The 19,003-nt window shown below is 38.8% G+C and overlaps 2 protein-coding genes across 2 annotated transcripts in view; one reads left to right on the forward strand and one right to left on the reverse strand.

Annotated features, from left to right (window-relative positions):
* Positions 1–3,933: 3,933 nt before the first annotated feature.
* Positions 3,934–5,983, forward strand: cmklr1 (chemokine-like receptor 1). The gene is made up of 2 exons (XM_044025712.1): positions 3,934–4,101; positions 4,200–5,983. The coding sequence occupies exon 2, from the start codon at positions 4,224–4,226 to the stop codon at positions 5,277–5,279; it is 1,056 nt and encodes a 351-aa protein (XP_043881647.1). The 5' UTR covers positions 3,934–4,101; positions 4,200–4,223; the 3' UTR covers positions 5,280–5,983.
* A 1,348-nt stretch (positions 5,984–7,331) lies between these two features.
* wscd2 (WSC domain containing 2) overlaps positions 7,332–19,003 on the reverse strand; it is a 36,640-nt gene continuing 24,968 nt past the window's right edge. The window contains exons 3-9 of the mRNA XM_044025711.1: positions 16,323–16,437; positions 14,257–14,441; positions 11,702–11,823; positions 11,441–11,615; positions 9,643–9,807; positions 9,357–9,557; positions 7,332–8,243 (exon numbers count right to left, since the gene is read on the reverse strand). Coding sequence (XP_043881646.1) covers positions 7,891–8,243; positions 9,357–9,557; positions 9,643–9,807; positions 11,441–11,615; positions 11,702–11,823; positions 14,257–14,441; positions 16,323–16,437 — 1,316 coding nt within the window. The 3' untranslated portion in view covers positions 7,332–7,890. The remainder of the gene's footprint in view (positions 8,244–9,356; positions 9,558–9,642; positions 9,808–11,440; positions 11,616–11,701; positions 11,824–14,256; positions 14,442–16,322; positions 16,438–19,003) is intronic.

Below are 19,003 nucleotides of genomic sequence, written 5' to 3' on the forward strand. Positions count from 1 at the left end.
CTTTTTTGTTTGTGTTACCTGTTTCTGCAGAGTATTTGTTGTGCCTGTGCAGCACTTTGGTCAACTGAGGTTGTTTAAACCTCAGTTTAAGTCATTTAAGTCATAAGTCATTTCCATATTCTCACCGCACTTCTGTTTTGGTTTAGTTGTTGAGTGTCGTGAGAATCATTTAAGTCAGAATCGTCCATGTCTGAATCATGATGAATCTAAGAATCAGTTTTTTCCTTTACTTATACGTATACAGGTTTTAATTACAGTGACACATACAACTTGAGCTTTGAGATAAAATTAAACTGAGCTTTGGGTTGTTGGATACAAAAATGTGCTCAAAGAAAATTAGAAGTAAATATGATTTATGTACTCGCCTTGAAGTATGGCTAATTGTAAATATTTTTTATTAAATAGTAGGGTCATGTTTGATGCCGTTTCCGTAAACCTTTGCAGGACAATGGTTAATTTAGTCACAAAGGAAGAATTCCTTGTCAGCTTCCTCACTCTGTAGAGAGGTCATTGTGTTCAAGATTCTCAAGGACACTCCATTATGATACAGCAAGTGATTGAAATAACATCGTCTGTTGAAGGACAGCCTCATAATTCAGTGCTGCCCTGGTGACCAGAGGCTGTCACTGGCTTTCTCTGGGTGCCGTCTATTTTATAAAGCAGGATAGGATTGGAAGGATAAATGTGAATTCAATGTCAGCATGGACTGCTCCTAAACCTTGGGTATTATATATATTTTTTTAACCAACAACATATGCAGTGGCTCTATACATTTAGATTGTTGTGTCAATGGCAGAGGAATATAGGACTCAGTCTAATAAATCACAGATTATCCTCTGTCAAAAACTGTCAAGGTAATCAAGTTGTACATATATACACCATTATGGGATGGAGAGGTGTCGCCATAGGTCGACCACAGTGAAAAACCTTTTCTGTAACATTTTGCATTCATTTCACATCATTCTGAAACCACAGCAGCCCATTTTTCACCAGTGCCAAGGAGATGATGTTTTTGTCTGCAGTTGTCTGTTTATGAGCAGCATAACTCAAAAAGTACTTGACAGATTTCGATGAAATTTCACGGGGGTGATGTTTCACGGATTTCACAGATTTGTGCGATTATTGTACCATTTGTGTTGTTGTACTGTAACAGGTGTTGACGTCTGCTGTTCAATGTTTGTCTGCTCGTCTGCTGAGTGGTGCACAGAGAATTTCTCAAGGGACAAATAAATCCGTATCTATTTATGTAATGTCTCGATGTTAAATTTTTTTTCCGGACAACCTTGTAAAAAGCAGCTGCTCTCTGTGTTCTGATTTCATATAATGACAGAGTGATTTAGCTGATTTAGTTTTCTCCGGGTTCTCCGGCTTCCTCCCACAGTCCAAAAACATGCAATATGAGGATTAGGTAAATTGGACACTCTAAATTGATCATAGGGATCCAGGGTGTACCCTGCCCATTGCCCTATGTCAGCTGAGATTGGTGCAACACTTTAACTCGATTGAGTTAAAGTTGAATCATTTTTTTTCAAAGCTACTCAGAGAAGTCTCATCAATATTGTATTCATTTTATTCTGAATGGTAAAATACTGAGCCTCGCTATCATCATGTGACAGTAGATGTTACTGATGCTGCTTCAATAAACTACACAACAGCAGTATTTCCTTTCCTTTAGTAAACCACGATCCAGTGTCACCTGGACGGAGTTTCCATGGTATTTGCAGGATTGAACTAGCTCTTATCGTATAGTAATAATTAGAGATGTAATGATATGAAAATTTCATATCACGGTTATTGTGACCAAAATTATCACGGTTATCAATATTATCACAGTATTGTTAGATGTGTTCAAAATGTTCAAAAAATACTGAACACACACACTGGAATGTTTTAAATTTTATTTAAAAAATATATATTTTATATTATATGATTATTATTATTATTATTAATAATTATCATCTGACTGACTGACACGTGCACACACACACAGGTCCTCTCTCTGTGTCGGATAATAATTAAGTAGCAGCGGTCGTGTAATTGGAAGTGTTACCCCCTTCACAGAGTTTTTTTTTTTTGCACTTTCTGCACAAGGGTTGATTGTCTTCAATTATTTTATCATCAACATCCTTTAAAAATACAAAATATGCCCAGACTTCTGGAAATCTTCGGGAAATCTCTGGAGCGCAGGTGGCTTCAGCCGTGTTGTCACAGGACAAACAGTTGAAACTGCGCATGCGGGCCTGCTTCTGAGCAAGTGCCGTTCAGGTGCTGCTGCTTTTCCAGGAAATGAGCAGTATCACTGTGAGTTTTTCAGTAATCGGTTGCGGTAATCAATCACGGTTTTAACGATAAATAAAATTTGAAACGGTAGTACTAACCGTCGGGAATTTTACCACGGTTTATCGTCATACTGGTAATCGTTACATCCCTAGTAATAATCATAGTCATACTATTTAGTCAGTTACAGTATGGAAACCCCTCTGTTACAAAAAGGCCTGCCAACCTGTCATCGCCAGTGTCTTTCCTCCTCCCTGCGAGAAAGTAAAACTAACTGAAGTAAAACACAGGCTTGAATGCAGCACTGGACAGCGCCTTGCGGCCCAGATGCTGGTTAATTGTCCTAAGATCCGTAGTAGTCTTTTGCCTTTCACCCTATGTCAGCTGGGATTGGCACCAGCGCCGAGTGTCCTCCATCTTCTGCTGCTCAAATCCTCACTGCATCACATGTCTTACCACAGCCCTCCTCTGCTGGTTTCCACACCCCATCTTGTCACCATCTTCAGTGATTTAGCTTTTGACCTACAACCTGCCAACCATTTGTCTGTCTCAGCACCTGGGTTCACTTCTTTAGAACCACTACTTAACCATGGGAATTTTCAGAGGAATGAGGAATACAGTGTGATGAATGTCCTTCTGTCCTCCTCAGTTATGATACACTCCTCAAAGCAAGATTAGGAACATATGTGTTTCCTCTTTCTTAGCACGTTCTCCGAAGTCATCAGATCAAGGACTCTTGTTGTCGCAATCTTGCCCATCTTGGTTAGTTTCCTATGCGTCTTTCTCATCAGATGATTTTTAGCAGATACATCTAGCCACAGATGAACGTCTTACAGAGAAAAGAGAAACCACAGAGTCACAACACTAACACAGGGGAGGACGTCTGTGTGCGATAATGAAGATACTTCTCTTTTTGCAGTCGAGAACATAACAAAATATTTTACTGCTTTTAACCTTGTTAGTATTTTATCTTAAAAAAACAAAACGAAGGAATATCTAATAGAATTCTTCACCTTTAACCTTATACGTGCATAGTTTAGTTCAAAATACTTTTAGTCTAAACATTCACGCCACACTGGGTAATGTCCACACATAAGTGATTGGCTAATCTTTCTGTTCCTGGGACCCAAAGCCATATTTCTTCTTTCACAGGGGCTTTTTGTGTGCTACACATAAGTTCATGACGTAAGAACCCTTAGAGACATTTTGACTTGCCTCTGATGTGTTTTCCATCTTGACTCTCTCTTTGCAAAGAAATAAAGAGGTCTTCAACAATCCATTTGATACTCAACTTTTATATCCTCATCAGAAATCTTGAGACAAATGTTGCCACATCAAGCACCTTTATCATTTTAAAATGGCTGTATTTTTAAAGTATGCGCGTAAACACATACTCAAGTCTATGCTAAAATGTGGACCTGTAAGTGAAATTAAACTGATTCTGATGTTTTAATAAAACTTAAAGCTTTATTTGTTACAAAAGTACAGGACAGGTGGTGACTCACTGATTTTAATAACACCACTATTTTTGTTTGTTGCGAGTTTTGATTTAATTAAGGGTGTTTTCAGTGTATCCTTCTCATTGTTATTATATGAAATCATCCATAAATATGAATAACACATATGAGCCTTATTAGATGCACCATCTTAAAAATGCAGTACTGAAAGTTTTTAGGGGATGGAAGTGTTGAGAAACCACATGGTCAGCTGATTGTGGGTTATGTGGCTTCCCTAACTCATCAACAAAAGCATCTCAGCTCTGTGGACACTCAGCTCTGGACACGATCAAACCAACAGCAGTGAAATCTGTCCTCCGTCCTGCAGGTATTATTTCACTCCATAATATTTTAACTTTCATTGAAAAATGATGTTGAATTTGATACCAAATGTTAATTATCTTTTTGTCCCCACTTTCTCCACAGCTGTCATTCTTAAGGAAAGTGAATATGCCTGATTATGAATTTGATGACTATAATCTGGACTACAACTACACCTATGAAAACGATTCAACGCCACACGAGGGGCATTCTTTTCACCATGAACCAATGTGTTTTAAGGAAATCATGTGTGTGCTTCTCCTGGTGGTCAGTGTGCTAATTTTCCTGCTGGGCTTCTGTGGAAATGCTCTGGTCATCTGGATTTCTGGCTTTAAGATGAAGAAGACGGTCAACACCACGTGGTACTTGAGCCTTGCTATCTCAGACTTCATCTTCTGTGCTTTCCTGCCGTTCAGCATCACCAACATGGTGATGGAGGAGTGGGTCTTTGGCCTCTTCTTGTGCAAATTCACTTCCACTGTGATGTTCCTCAACATGTTCAGCAGCATCTTCCTCCTCGTCATTATCAGCATCGACCGTTGCATCTCTGTCATGGCTCCAGTTTGGGCCCAGAACCGGCGCACTGTCAAGAAGGCGTCCGCTGTTGTTTTGCTGGCCTGGACTCTGGCCATCGGTTTGAGTTTCCCCTCTGTAATTTTCCGCGACGTTAGCAGCCACCTGGGTCGTACCATTTGCTTCAACAACTACACATTAAACCAGCACAGCCACAAGATAGTTGCACTGAGCCGCTTCCTTGCGGGGTTTGTTGTCCCCTTTCTCATCATCATCATTTGCTACTCTGTCATCATCCTCAAGCTCCGCACCAACAGGATGGCCAGGTCCTCCAAACCCTTCAGAGTGATGACCGCACTAGTGGCTGCTTTCTTCATCTGCTGGCTGCCCTACCACGTGTTTGTGCTACTTGAGCTGAATCCCCACAGCCTAAATCATAATATTTTAATCACTGGACTCAAAGTAGGCACATCTTTGGCAGCCACAAACAGCTTCCTCAACCCAGTGTTGTATGTATTCATGGGCAAAGACTTTAAGCGGAAGTTCAAGAGCTCCGTTTTCTCAAAGATGGCAAACGCAATGGGGGAGGACGAACGCACCAACACCACCAACACAAGCCGGTACCTGTCCAGGTCCAGCTCTGTGGACTGCAGAGCTTCCACACACATTTAAAGGTAACAGAAATGGTTTCAGGCCCTGTGCTCATTTGACAATGAGATTGCTGTTTTTCCTGACACAGTTGGTTAAGAGCAGATATTTAATTTACCTTTACTTATGTAAGCACACTCCTGAAGAATCTGCAAATCCAAACCAACATACAAACATCTATGTTAAGTCTTCTGTTGCTCTGCACAATGGATTCTGCCTCATTCAGCGGGAGTTTCACAAACAATGTACAGTAAACAAACTGCTGCCCATGGATGTATTTTTGTTATAAAAATATGATGCATACATTCTGAACATATAGAAATCATTTTAGTTTTGCTCATTTGACATTTAACTGATGTTTTAAAGTTTTGCCCGAGCAACAAGGAAATTTGAAACAAGTATGATGTGGTTTGTTCATGATGCCACAGTGTGCTACTATGTATGTTAGTGAATGTATATCATATATATCAACAATATGACAAATGAAAATAAATGGGTCGATATCTGAAATTCTGAAAAGAAGTTTATTGTGTGAGATGAATTAATTCTTATCTAACATCTAACAACAATAACCACATAAATCATATAGTACATATAACAAACCCAGCTGTTACCACTAAGTGACAACAGCTGTTTGTTGAACAAACATGTATTTTTATTCATGCATAAGAAATTGTAATTATGGTTTGTAATCTCTGAAATAAAGTTATTGTTTTTTTATGCTCCAACCTGCTTTTTTGTTTTTTTCTTTAATGTCTCTCTACGAAGTATTATTTTTCTCATTATTTTAATTATTCCTAATGTCCCATCTTATTTAATCACGCTTTTCTTGAGAACAGTCAGTCTTTGAAAATATGTCCTGTTCATTGACAACGTGAGAGCAATTATGTCAACACAAGCATCTGGTGGTTTTGTTGATGATGAAACACTGGAGGACACAGGGAAAAATTGAGTGAGTAAGAATCAGTCAGTAACAACAGTGAGTAATAGTGGAGCTTTACCTTTAAAGCTACATTTGCCATGTGTTGAAGGTTTTAACTAGACATTTACTCTGATGCTGCATGTAGTCTTACATATTCAGATTATGTTGTAAAAATTTGAATGTAAATACACTACTCAAACTATATGATGATATGAAGTCTTGTCATTTAAAAACATTTTAATGCAGAAATGTAATATATTATGACTTTAAATGAGATCAGCAGACCGTGACAAATTCATCCACCCACATCAGCGAAGCATGGCGTTAAAAGGCCACTTTATGACGCAGATGATATGATAATGACGCAACAACTGACGAATGAAGTGACCTTTACTCCTTTTACTCACTCACTCACTCATTCACTTCCATTACAGATGTCTGAGTTTCATCCAAAAGAGCACGCAATAGAAACGTATGCAACTTACTCGGTTTATTGGGGCTTATCACGTTACATTCCATAGAAAATACATTCAAATGTGACACCTACGTTCAGAAAGTGCCTGCTTGTCAATGCAAGTGAGAGCCAATAAAGTTTAAAGCATGTGTTAAAAATAGAAACACCTTCCATTTCATTGTTTTTGCATTACAAATAATTTTTTTTGACGTGTCAGCATACACTATAAAAATAGATTTATATTATATTGAAAATGGAAGTCAGTTAATGTTTTCTGTCTCTCAGTACCCAGTGCTTTATTTATTTATACAGCATTTTCATGTATTTAATCGTTTGCTTATCTTGAATGCATATGCACATTGAGTACCATTATAAGACGTGCTTTGCTATAAAAATCCGAGCACGATGTTTCACACTTTAGTTTTCAGCCAGCATTAACCGTCATAGCTTTTTCTCACAACAAAGCAATAAAAAGGTAACACTTTTTCACATTCAGTATGATTAACTGAGATCAAATCATAATATAAGGATCACTATTACTAACGAGAACCTCCAGTCTGTGACGTAACGTCTAATTCCTCAGTGATCTTTGGGGCGAGTGTTGCACAGCGGGGGTGCTTTTTGGATTTTCTGCATCAAGTCCAGTGTCAGGAAGAAAAAAAAAATACTCACAACCAAATTATTCAGTGAGACAAATAAATGCTGTGAAGTTCTTCATCATCATCATCGAAAAACATGATTTCTCTACAACATACACTCAGTTGAATAATCTACACAAAACACACAGTGTCATCATCAGGTAGTTAAAGCCTGCATATTGCATTTTCCTCCAGCAAAAGGGCTAAACATTTCAAAGAAGTGTGTGTAAAGAACATTATTGTGAAAACAATGCTTTCATATCTAATAATGCTTTTTTGCACAAACAACACAGCTTTGCTGTGCTGCATTGAACGTTTAGGGTCAAAGGTTTTTCTTAAAGTTGTACCTACATGTGCATAGAGAGGGACAAGAAGTGCTTTTTGCTCATGTTCATGAAAACCAAACCTCCCCTTTCTTTATCAGTGCATGACACTGCAGAGAATTGAAACAAAGATGAATAAAAAATGAAAATTGGAGGTTAGACACTGATTTCTTTGCATGACAAATTCAACCTAAATTACTTTACAGAAAAATAATTGAAACGGCTATTAAAGACATGTCATTCTACAAAAGAGAACAGACCAGTTAAGTGAGGAAAGGGAGGGGGGAGATCACATTTATCATCTTGGCATATAGTCCTCTGGAACTCCAGACATGTTCCTTTTCCTCAAGACCGTATCTACTGTTCTGATCAGTTTATTAATGTCTGCTCGCATTTCGCTTGTATACGGGTCATATTCTAGTTTACGCAACCCGGACCGCTTGAAGTTTCCGTCTTTCTGGCCCTCAACGCAGAGCAGTCGGTCCTCGGAAACGTTCAAACCCAGAAACTGAACCATCCCCTTGAGTCGCAGGAACAAGTCCCTCTTTAGTTCCTCGAAGTGGACCACGTGGACATTCTTCCCATAGTTCAACCAGTCCAACGTGTGGGACGCCCACCAAGGGGCATAGTTCTTAACAAACTCGGGCCACTCTGCAAGACAGATGAGACAAATAATAAATAATGTATGTTTATATACAGTGCTCTTAATGAAGACCAGATCATTTTCAAATATTAATATGTGAGGCCGAACGACCACATTTAACTGTGTAAGTGGTAAACCTGAAAATACTCATAGTCAAATCTCACACAAACAGAAATTTAATTCATTATTTATATACTTTATTATTATTTGGCAATCAATGTCTGAAAATAACGACCACCTGCACCACTGGAACTGGAAAGAAATTATATCGGGAGATTTTAAAACACAAGTGACAAAATGCAACGACAGCTACAATAAAAATGTTTGGAAACAAGTTAATATGAGAATATCTAATTTTACTAATCTACGTTTAATTATCACGTCACCACAAGAGAAATTTAACTTGACTATAATCATGCTGATAAAACATTACAGGGTTTTACACTGAACTGTGTGAAACTCTGTATTTAACACAAAATGACCAAGCCACAAAAGAGATAATAATAAATATAAATAAGAAATATATTGATATAATGTAAAATATCAATGAAACTGTAGGATAATTAGATTTTCCTTCTTGAGAACGATAGTAAAATTTGTAAAAAAAAGTTACATAAATACACATACAAAACCACGTTAGACCATGCTAAGCTAACTGGCTGTTCACAGTGGCTTCTTATGAAATGATGAGGCGTCAGTTTGGTTCATTAAAAATTTACCTTTTTTATGTATTTTATATGCTTATGTGTGTGCACACACTGAGCTCTTATGTGCAGACAGTTCCTAGAATTAAGTGGGTTTAAGTGGGTGACCTCAGCAGAGCGACTGAGATGAAGTCATGGTCAGCTGGTTCATTCTTTCATTTCTCATTTCTCAAAAACAGACACTTTGACTGTTCCTGCGGACATAAACATGATTTTAGGTCTTCAAAAATGAAAACTTCATACTCAGTCATATTAGCTCAAATGGTCAAAACCACTTTACCAAGCAAGGATTTGTTTTTCTCCTTTTGCGTAACACTCTGTCACAACACTTTTACACGTCTGCGTTTGTTTGTTTACATTATGATGATAGAATGAAAGGTTAAAAGGATGTAAACAAAACCGTTTTCACTTGCTTACCTTTCCCTCTCCAGTGAGCCTGGGATGCAAAGCCAATGTGGCCGCCATATTTTCTATTAAATTCTGCCATGAGGGCTTTGTAGGGGTTTCGGATCATGAGGATGCCGGAATCAAAGGCTTCGATCTCCTTCTTTCCGCTCTCGTGCGTCTTAATGCAGATCGTCCTCCCGCTTCGCCAGTGGTCCCTCTCTCCCTTAAATCCTGTGAGACCACAGACGGTAAATATTTTGAATTCACATAGTGTAATTCATGCTCTTATGTTTTACAAATATGTGTTGAGGCAGACCTTTATTGTAAAGGGAACCATCAAAGTAATAGCTGCCGGTGTAGAAGCCGGTGGCGAGCTCTATGAGGTGGCGAGCCCACGTGTTACCGGCTCCAGGGAAACTGGCGAGAGCCACCAGCTGTTTAGCACGAGTGGGGAGGAAGTGGCGGTCCATGCAGCGGTTATCTGAAGACAGGAAACAAAGACATAGAGAGATGAATGTAACACATTCATTTTACAGAGAAGAGATTATTGAAACTTAAAGATTATAATATTATTCAGAAATTTTTTTATACCGGATGCCCTTCCTAACACAACCAACCGGAGTCAGTTTAGTGTGTCCGATTAATAATGAGCAATGCGGATACCCCAGTCCTTGACCTGGCGGGGGACTTGAACTGGCAACCTGTCAAGTTCCCTTTCCACAGTAAAAAATATACACTGAAAATGATCTTTCACCACAACCTCAGTGGCTTTATCTGTCGCAAACACAACACATCCTGTTCCTGTTTCAAAGTAAAAGCACTCAAGTGTTTCAGTGTCCTGATTTTAGATGTGTCCTTTAGGTAAGGACCTTGATTTATACTGCCATGTTTCTACAGCAGCACAATTAGAAAAACAACTCCATTCTTGATAGTATGTGAAGGCCACAGTACCCTCACATTTTTTGGGAAAGAGAGCTGGAAGCAAAGGAGTCGATGTGCACTCTCGCCACAAAATGTTGCCAATTCATACACAGTGGACCTTTAATGCAACAACCTTCAAATAGACAAGAGGAAGTGAGTTACTTTCAGTTCATTAATAGTTAAGTTTTGTGATATCAGGGGCTAAAGAAAAAAGAACAATTGTGTTGAAAGATTGGAAGTTGGTGGAGAACACATTTAATACCATAAGAGAAAGAGAAAAGGTCAATTACATGGAAAGTTTTGTGTGTGTGTGTGTTTTTTTTTTGACTCACTCTTGTTCCTCAAACCTGTATAACAATACCCGCGTATGAATGTACCTTTTCTTTACTTAAATCATGAAAGTATTATTTTTATATTTTCAGTGAATATTACTGTACCACTTCTCTGTATGTTTGTATTAACACAGATAAAATGGAAACACAGGGTAGAGTCGGACACTTAATATTGTGCTGTTACGTCCTGCACAGAGCAGGTGACTCATACTTCTAAGTAAAACTCCTTGTAAATGAAACTGTGTTGCCAAGCAACATAAGCAGCAGTGCAGTCTGCATGCACCGTGTTTACTATTGTGAGTGGAGGTCATGCCACAGACTGACACATATACTGTTTATCTCTGCCTCTTAAAAGCACCTGTGACACTTTGGTTTCCCTCTGCATTTTATTTTCTTCATGTATGACACAGAAGCAGCCGAATAAGAGAGCGTAATTGCATGTTTGAAGTGTAGCTCGAGTATATACACAAGTATTTTTGGAAAGCCCACAATTTACCAGCGTGGCTGTGAGTGTATAACATGACCTTCTAAGCTTCCTGTTGTAAAGCCTGGAGAATCACGTACTATATCAGTTTTTGAACTGAACAAATCTTTTTAATTAACTGATTAACTGCTGCTTTACAAGTCACTAGTTTGTGTGTGTCACGTACAAAACAACGTCATGGCAGTTTCATGCAGCCGTGCTATGATGAGGCCGCCCACATTGTGGGAGGGATTATAGTAATGGAAAACAATACAGAACCGAGTAGAGTCAATCCGTCCTGGAACTGTATAGTGGAAAAGCGCCATCAGGTTACTGCCATTCTTTAAAATATGGTTGTGACTATGATTGTGACACGTGTGTGCGTTGCCAAACGTTACCTTGAACCTGCGTCTGGTACACAACAAAGTACTCGTCATTGCCGCAGCTCTCGAACTCTTCCCCGTGGCAACGGTGCAGACATTTGTCCTCTTCCTCCAGCTCATGAAGCGAAAAAAGAGACGTGGGGAAGCCGCAGTAACATCGATCTCCGGCCAGGACGGCGAGTGATTTCTCCTGAAACATGGCTGCCATTACACACTGCAGACAGACCTACATGTACAAATGTGTGACACATGAACAGATGTCCAGAATTCCCTCACCTTCTCCGTGCACATGTCCACACACTTGTCCACGGACATGTTTTGGATGACTGTGTTGAAAGGAAGTGCCACAGTGACATTGTCTGGCCGATGGAAACAACCCTTGAAAATGGCGCTGCCATCTGAAACACACAGAACAAAACAAAACATTATTCTTTGACAAGAAGAAAAAGAAAGATTCACTCCAGTTACACAAAGGGAAAACAGCTTCTGTCAGCGTGTCCTCTTTCCTCTGACGTCCTAATAAAGACATCTCACTGGGACTCTCTTACAGTCTCCTGAGACCTGGACGGAACCAATAGCAGCACTCACTTTCCTGCAGTGAGGTGATGACCTTTAACCTCATGTCCTCTCATTGCTCTAAGGGCTCAGCCATAAATCACAACAGCAAGAAGATTCTGATTCAGAAGAAAGGAACTGTTCCCTTTTCATTGGGTGTTGTGTGTTTGTTTATTTAGCAGATTGGCAGTTACAGTGGTTACATCTAAGTATATTTAAAGCGCTTGTGTTCAATTATTAGTTTTCTAGTCTGAGAAATTTCTGACCTTATGCATATGTTATTAGTATTAGTATAATTGATACCATTGAAAATGTGCACATTTCACTGATTCACAGCCGGTGAAATGGTTTCTCACCGCCACAAACCACGGCCAGCACCACAAATGTTAGACAGTACTCAGGATTTTTGTGTTTTACAGTCAGGAGATGTCATCCAGTGTTATCGTATAAACTTTAAAACGCTGCTAATGTACACTTAGATTCTTGTTCAGGCTACGTTTACAAATCTAAATTGTAATAAATTCATGTAATCAAGTGGGGACAACTGAAAATGATCAAATGAATGTGTTTTTTTTCATTTGAATCAAAACTGAAAGAAAAAGGTTTTTATTTTTGTGTTTCTTGTCTTTAATGGTTGTGAATTGCTATATTAAATGTCTTCATAGCAACCGCTATAACTATAGAGATTACATTTAAATGTCTAACTCGAGATGACAGGTTTTGCCCAAAAGTGTTTAGGGATGTCACATTTATCATGATAATCTGAGGTGTAAGAAGTATGTGCAGAATCGACACACTTGCATTGAAAAACAGTATGCTCTCTAAGTGGGCAAAACCACAAAACAGCCACCTCAACACATTGCACGTTTCCTCTTTGATGTTCTCACATGACATGAGATCGGGGTCATAGGTGAAGACGCAAACATGTAGAGCAGACTCAGCAGTCTGACTGATGGAAAACAAGAAAAAAAAAGCAGAAATGAAAACCTCACTAAACCAAATTGATTGAAATTGGATCATATAATGCTTCCTATGGGTCACTACAAGTTAAATTCAAGATACTTAAGTGTAATGGTGCATGTAAAGACATTTAGTCAGAGATGAGGATGGAGACGAGCTGTGAAATGCATGACACTCATTGGCAGGTGGATTTTGCTGCAGTGTTTTTTATGCTGTGTATGTGGAACTCAGCTGCCTTAACAGTCATTGTACTGAGTCATTTCCTACACAAAATATCTCAAAGTGCACATTGGCTGGTGCTGGTTTCAGCCATGCAGTGGAATTCTGGGTGAATTTATATTTCCCCAGGTCGATGTGAATTGCTGTGTAGCAGATTAACTAACCTGCCTCTGCTCAAAACCCAAGTATATGACTGTCTTGTTGGCTGTGCTCTCCTTAGCTGTAGAAATACATATATATATGTATATCTATATATATATGTGTGTGTATATATATATATATATATATATATGTTGATAGATTGATTTTTAGTCTTTTTAAGGTTCTGCCGAAGTATACATATGACATATTTAACACAGAGATGTTAGTGTGTGTACATACATGTCTGCAGTAGATTGTGAAGACACACTTTGATTCAAACCTATCTTTGTGAGGACATTTAGTCCTTGTGAGGACGTGTGGCTGGTCCTCACAACCTTACTTGTGTGTGAGAGAGAGAGTGAATGTGTGTGTGCTGACGTCCTTTCATATTAACAGATTATTTCTATGAAAAGAGAAAAGAGAGGAAAAAAAGAGAAGGGGATGGCGTAAGTAAAAGGTGTCATCATGTTGCAGATGGGACTTTCTACCTGACGGGAAAAGTACAGACCGAAGTGATACTTTCTTTCTTTCTTCCCTCAAACTACCTCATTGCTCATTGTTTTCACTTCTGACCAGCGCTTGCTTTATTCTGCTGTCAGCAGACTGTATATGTGTTGAGAGTGCAGGCCACAGTTCGCGGGGCTACATGCCGTACTGTAGGTACCACAGCTCTCTGGGGAAACAGGTAAACACAACATGGCAGCCTGTTCCCAGCCTGTGGTGTTGACCCAAAAATAAACACACATTTTCCTCTCACTGCAGCTGCTTTATATTGAATTTCTGATCCAAACATGAATCATTAAGATGCAGCGGATCCTGTGTGATACTCGGTACTCTCAGTGTCTCCGTGCATGGACGTGAATTCAGACTTTTCTTTTTACAATCTTAAATTACATTTCTGTGACTCAATACACACTTTTGCCAACTGTTTTTTTATCATGCTGAGTCAGACTTACAGCGGCGCGCTGACTCATGGCTCAGCTCCAGCCTGTAGATGGACAGTCTGTTTGCTCCTCCACACAGGTTGCTCCGCTCTCCTTTACACTCCATGTTGCATTCGCTCTCCGAGGCGTTCGGGGCCTGGATCTTGTGACCGCAGTAGCACTCTGCTCCAAACTCCAGGCCTGCGTACATGTAACCTCTGAAGGACAGACAAAATGAAGAGGATCAGTGGTGAATAAGGACAGGGAGGTTCAACTGATATTATTATTAGTTTGCCAAACTACTGTCCCATTAAACAAGCACTAGATAAGATATGATTCATTCAATGACGTGTGTCGCCCAACACTAGGTGGCGATACGCCCCCTTTCAGCTTCTTCTTGTTAGGCTTTTCCTGGTGGACCAGTCAAGTCACGGATTACAACATCTTTAGCTGTTGGGTTGTAGTTGTTAGTTGTATAGTTTCTACTATCTGTTCTGTAAAAGCATAAACTCGGTGTTATTGTCAGTCTGGATTTTACATGTGATAGTAATTCAACATCCAATCGCATGTTTACAGTTATTTTATTAGTCTGGTTTTAGTCAGACTGACTTCTTGACTTTTTTGTAATGTCAAGTGACAAAATATGAAGTTATAATGAAGTCTTTCTGTATGAGACATTTTTGTTTTTGGCTCCTCCCACCAGTACCTCAGGTTGATCTCAGGGTTGTTGCGCTATCAGGAGGAGAGGCATACGGTCCAGTTTTTTTAACCGTGTTTAATGGCTTGTTATGTTATATTTTGAATAATTGAATAATTGTTTTGGGTTCAATTAAATGGAATTGTTTAAGTTTAACATAATGGAAGGAATAAATACCTTGATTTTGGAACTTGGAGAATCATTTTTTACACGCGTCAGAACCTGTCACACTACACTTTTTCGTATGTTTATTTATTTATTTATAGATTCATTTTGATTTCATTTCATAAATACTTTTTGATGTGAACTATTTTCCATTTCTTTCATTCGTTCCATTTCCTAACACTTTTATTTTGAAATGATGTAAAGATATTGTACCAAATGATTGTGATATCATTATATAATGTTAAACTCATATTGCCGACCTCGACTAAACGGAAGCTTTTTCCTCCACCATGACCAGACTAGATGTTCAGTGGCTCATAGGTCATTTGAGATTGAGACGCCAGCTCTGAGGGCCAAGTCAATTACAAATGAGTTTCTGTAGAAAGAAATGCATCACATAAGGCCTCCTTGCTATTGCTTCATAGAGGATTTAATCCCAAGGACATCATTCGGATGCAATTAACCATCTAACATGGCCTCACACAGGATGAAACCTGCAGGCTTTCAATCAAAGTCTGTGTGTTGCCAAGTGCTGTTGCCGCTATTTTTTCTTTCATTTGTCTGTTTTTCTAAGCAAAAGGAGGACAGAGGTGAAAATGGGGCCCCTCTCTCTCTCTCTTTGCTCCTATAGCTCTCCATGAATAAGTGAGGGGTTTGTAATTCGATGCATTCCATAGATCAATCCCAGGTGTTAGTCCAGGGGTAAAAAAAGGTGAGGGGGAAGTTGGTGTGAGGTTGTAGAGCAGGTGTTTCTGGCCTTGGTCGGATGTGTGTCTATAACAGAGGCTAATTGAGGTTCCTCCACAAGTTAAAAGTCCATAATGTCTGTAAATAAATAAATAAATAAACACTGTTAAATTAATAAGTCCCTTCATTTAACTAAGATTTGTAAGGGAAAGGGCCCCAGACCAAAATAAATCACCAGGCCAGCACTGTACTATTTAAATCATGTTTATATTCAATTTATTAAAGTGTATTGACTTGTGAGTATCCATTAAGTGAACTCACAGTGGCAGCAATCCCTGCTACAGCCTCATTGGTCAATAACCAGTGATGATTATTGACCACTGTGGTGTTATAACACACTGCAAATAAGGAAACAACACTTTTGGTTTCTTCCCCCATTCCTAATTAAAACATCAGCCTGAGCATAACAAGATAAAATAAACAGCGGGATATCTGATGGAGGAGGATTGTGGGTTTTTTTGCTTTTTTTTTTTTTTTACTGCCATCATACCTTTCTGCACAGTTGTCCTGGCAACGGAATACAGTCATTCTTTTGTAGTCAAAAAAGGAAACTCCTCTCAGGGCTCTTTTCTGTGTGTTATCAATGTAGCAGCCGATGTACTTTGCTGAAAGAAGAGAAGAAATATGTTAGTAACACTTAGAATAAAGAATATATGTTTTATACTATGAAAGAAAGAAACCGCTACACAGCAACAGCCACAATCATTTTTTTAAAGGTAGACGAGTGTGAAAGTGAATAGTATGAGCACACAGTGAGTTTTCTCCACAAGGAAACAGTGTGTTGAGCTCACATGGAATCCAAACTGGGGCAGAGTCTTCACTTATTTATAAAGACACACAACCCCTTCTAGTGGCCTGTAAGTGAGTCACAGTCATGTCTGCATTTTTCAGAAGTGTGTGGGGGCTGGGCTTCAGTGAATCTCTGCAGTGTCTGACGGCACAGCAACACTTCCACGGTTCCTCGGCTCTCATTAAAAACGCGGCTCCTCTGTTAAACAAAGCCGCACAGACTCTGCTGTACCTTCACCGACAAACCTCACCATCTGTGCTGTGCCATTAACCCTCTGAGCTTCTGCTCATCACTAAATGACTCCTCGTCCACTGCATTACTTTAATTATTGTGGCCTAAAAAGCCTGCGGTTCAGCTGCATGTGCTGCAGGACTCGGCTATAATCCTTTTCCTCAACTATTGTTGAGATGTAAAAAAAAATAAATAAAAATAATAATCTGCTTCGTGATGAAGGGAAAATGCTGATGTAATACAGCAGTGAAGAGCACACTGGTGCTTAGCTACATGACATGAGGAGAAAAGGATGAAACAGCAGATGTGATTGATGATTATTACTCTTAATGCTATTATTAGCTGATCTGGGTCAGTATTGTTTTTCCTCTTGTCATTCAAGTATCATTAAATAAATTATTCCCAGAACATGATGATAATTATGATAGTTAAAGAAGGGCTTTATAATGTTAACATACAACCTTCCACAGTAACCTCATTGCACCTGGTGAATCCTAAAAACAAACGTCAGCAGAGTTCCAGGTGTATTATTCCTGTGTTTCCTTTTGCATAGTTTCACAATTTTCACTGGAAAATAAGTTTGAATCCAGTGTTGGTTATGCTGTGTCTTTCTGATTTTATAGACCCTGACAGTGGCAGCAATGAAAGAAATTTCCATTCCAACATGTTTTATTATTAACAAAAAAAAAAAAAAAATCAGCATCTTAAGTCAAGAATTAATGCCCCTGTTTCTAAACTTCGTAATATATATATATATATATATATACATATACAGTATATATATATAGTTTGTGACATGTAGATACTCTGAGGATGGTAAACATTTGAGAGTAATGAGTGGCATGTACGATGTATAAGAGATAACAAATGCTTTGAAGCAGTTAATTACTCTATCATCACATTTAGCTGCAGTCCTCTGAGATGAGATATTTCAGGGACTGTACGAATGAATAGGAGGAAGAGGAGGAAGAGGAAAACTGAGCCAAAACTTTGAAAGCACATTATAAACATGATTGTTTTCCTGACCTTGGAGTAGAGGTCATTAAGAGTCATTAGTAATGGAGTGGTTAGACAAACATTGTAATACATGCACAATAATGCTTAGCAGGGCTCCAGTGTGACTCCGTGTTGTTATATCTTAGTGAGGACACATCATAGACATAATGTATTCCTCTAACCTTAACCATCATAACTAAGTGATGAACTAAGTGACTAACCTAAACCTAAAACTAGGAATTGGACGATTCCACTTTTTGTATCAGATACCAATATCAAAAACTTGAGTAGCTATCTATAAGGGTTAGAGTTTTGTTCTGAGACATTTTTCAAAGACATCATTAACAAATATTGTTCTTGTTTTACAGTCTGTGCATAGTGAAACATGTGATATATAGGATTTTTGGATTGTATCAGACTCTACATTTTTATACTCTACCTAAAACCAGTTCTTAAGCCCTTTTTAAAGTTGTGGGGCCCAGACAAAATGTCCCCGCAAGGTCACAATGTCCCCACAAAGACAGATATGTATGTTTTTTTGGACCTCACACAGATAGCGATACAAGCCCACCCACACACAGCAGTCACTCACACTCTCTGCATGTTTCATATTTATGGCTGTTCTCCACATGCCTGTGTGCTTGTACCGCACACTGGAGGGAAACCAGCAACCCATGTAATCACTGTGAAGCTCCACTGCAAATCATCATTATTTATGACTATTCAGAGTCTATTTTAAGATGCACATGAGCACTGTAGTTCACTGCAGTTGTGAGGTATCGGTCCATTATTTTAGTATGTTCTTATAATGCTGTTTTAGTTTCACATGCTCCACCATGTGCCAGCACTAAAGAAGAGAGAATTATATCTTCCAATCTTGTGATTTAATCATATAATCATGTTGTGCCATCATTCAATGTCAAAAATTAGTCAGCTCAGGACACGATTGGTGTTTTCACAACATGTTTGTGTTTTGTCAAATGTCAGTGAGGAGTTTAAATGTAAAACAGAATGAATGAAGCTGTTGATTAAAAGAGAACAGCACAAATCATTTAAGGTTTCATAATCATTACCTCACTCTACGTGACGAAGTGGAAACTGCGGTGGCTCATGTCGCTCATACATTTCGCAATACTACAATCACTTTTGCAACT

Source organism: Solea senegalensis, linkage group LG5 (genome assembly GCF_019176455.1).
Source record: "Solea senegalensis isolate Sse05_10M linkage group LG5, IFAPA_SoseM_1, whole genome shotgun sequence".
NCBI lineage: Eukaryota > Metazoa > Chordata > Actinopteri > Pleuronectiformes > Soleidae > Solea > Solea senegalensis.

Coding starts and splice junctions, on each gene's coding strand:
- cmklr1 (XM_044025712.1), top strand. CDS start 4,224: ATGCCTGATTATGAATTTGATGACTATAATCTGGACTACAACTACACC.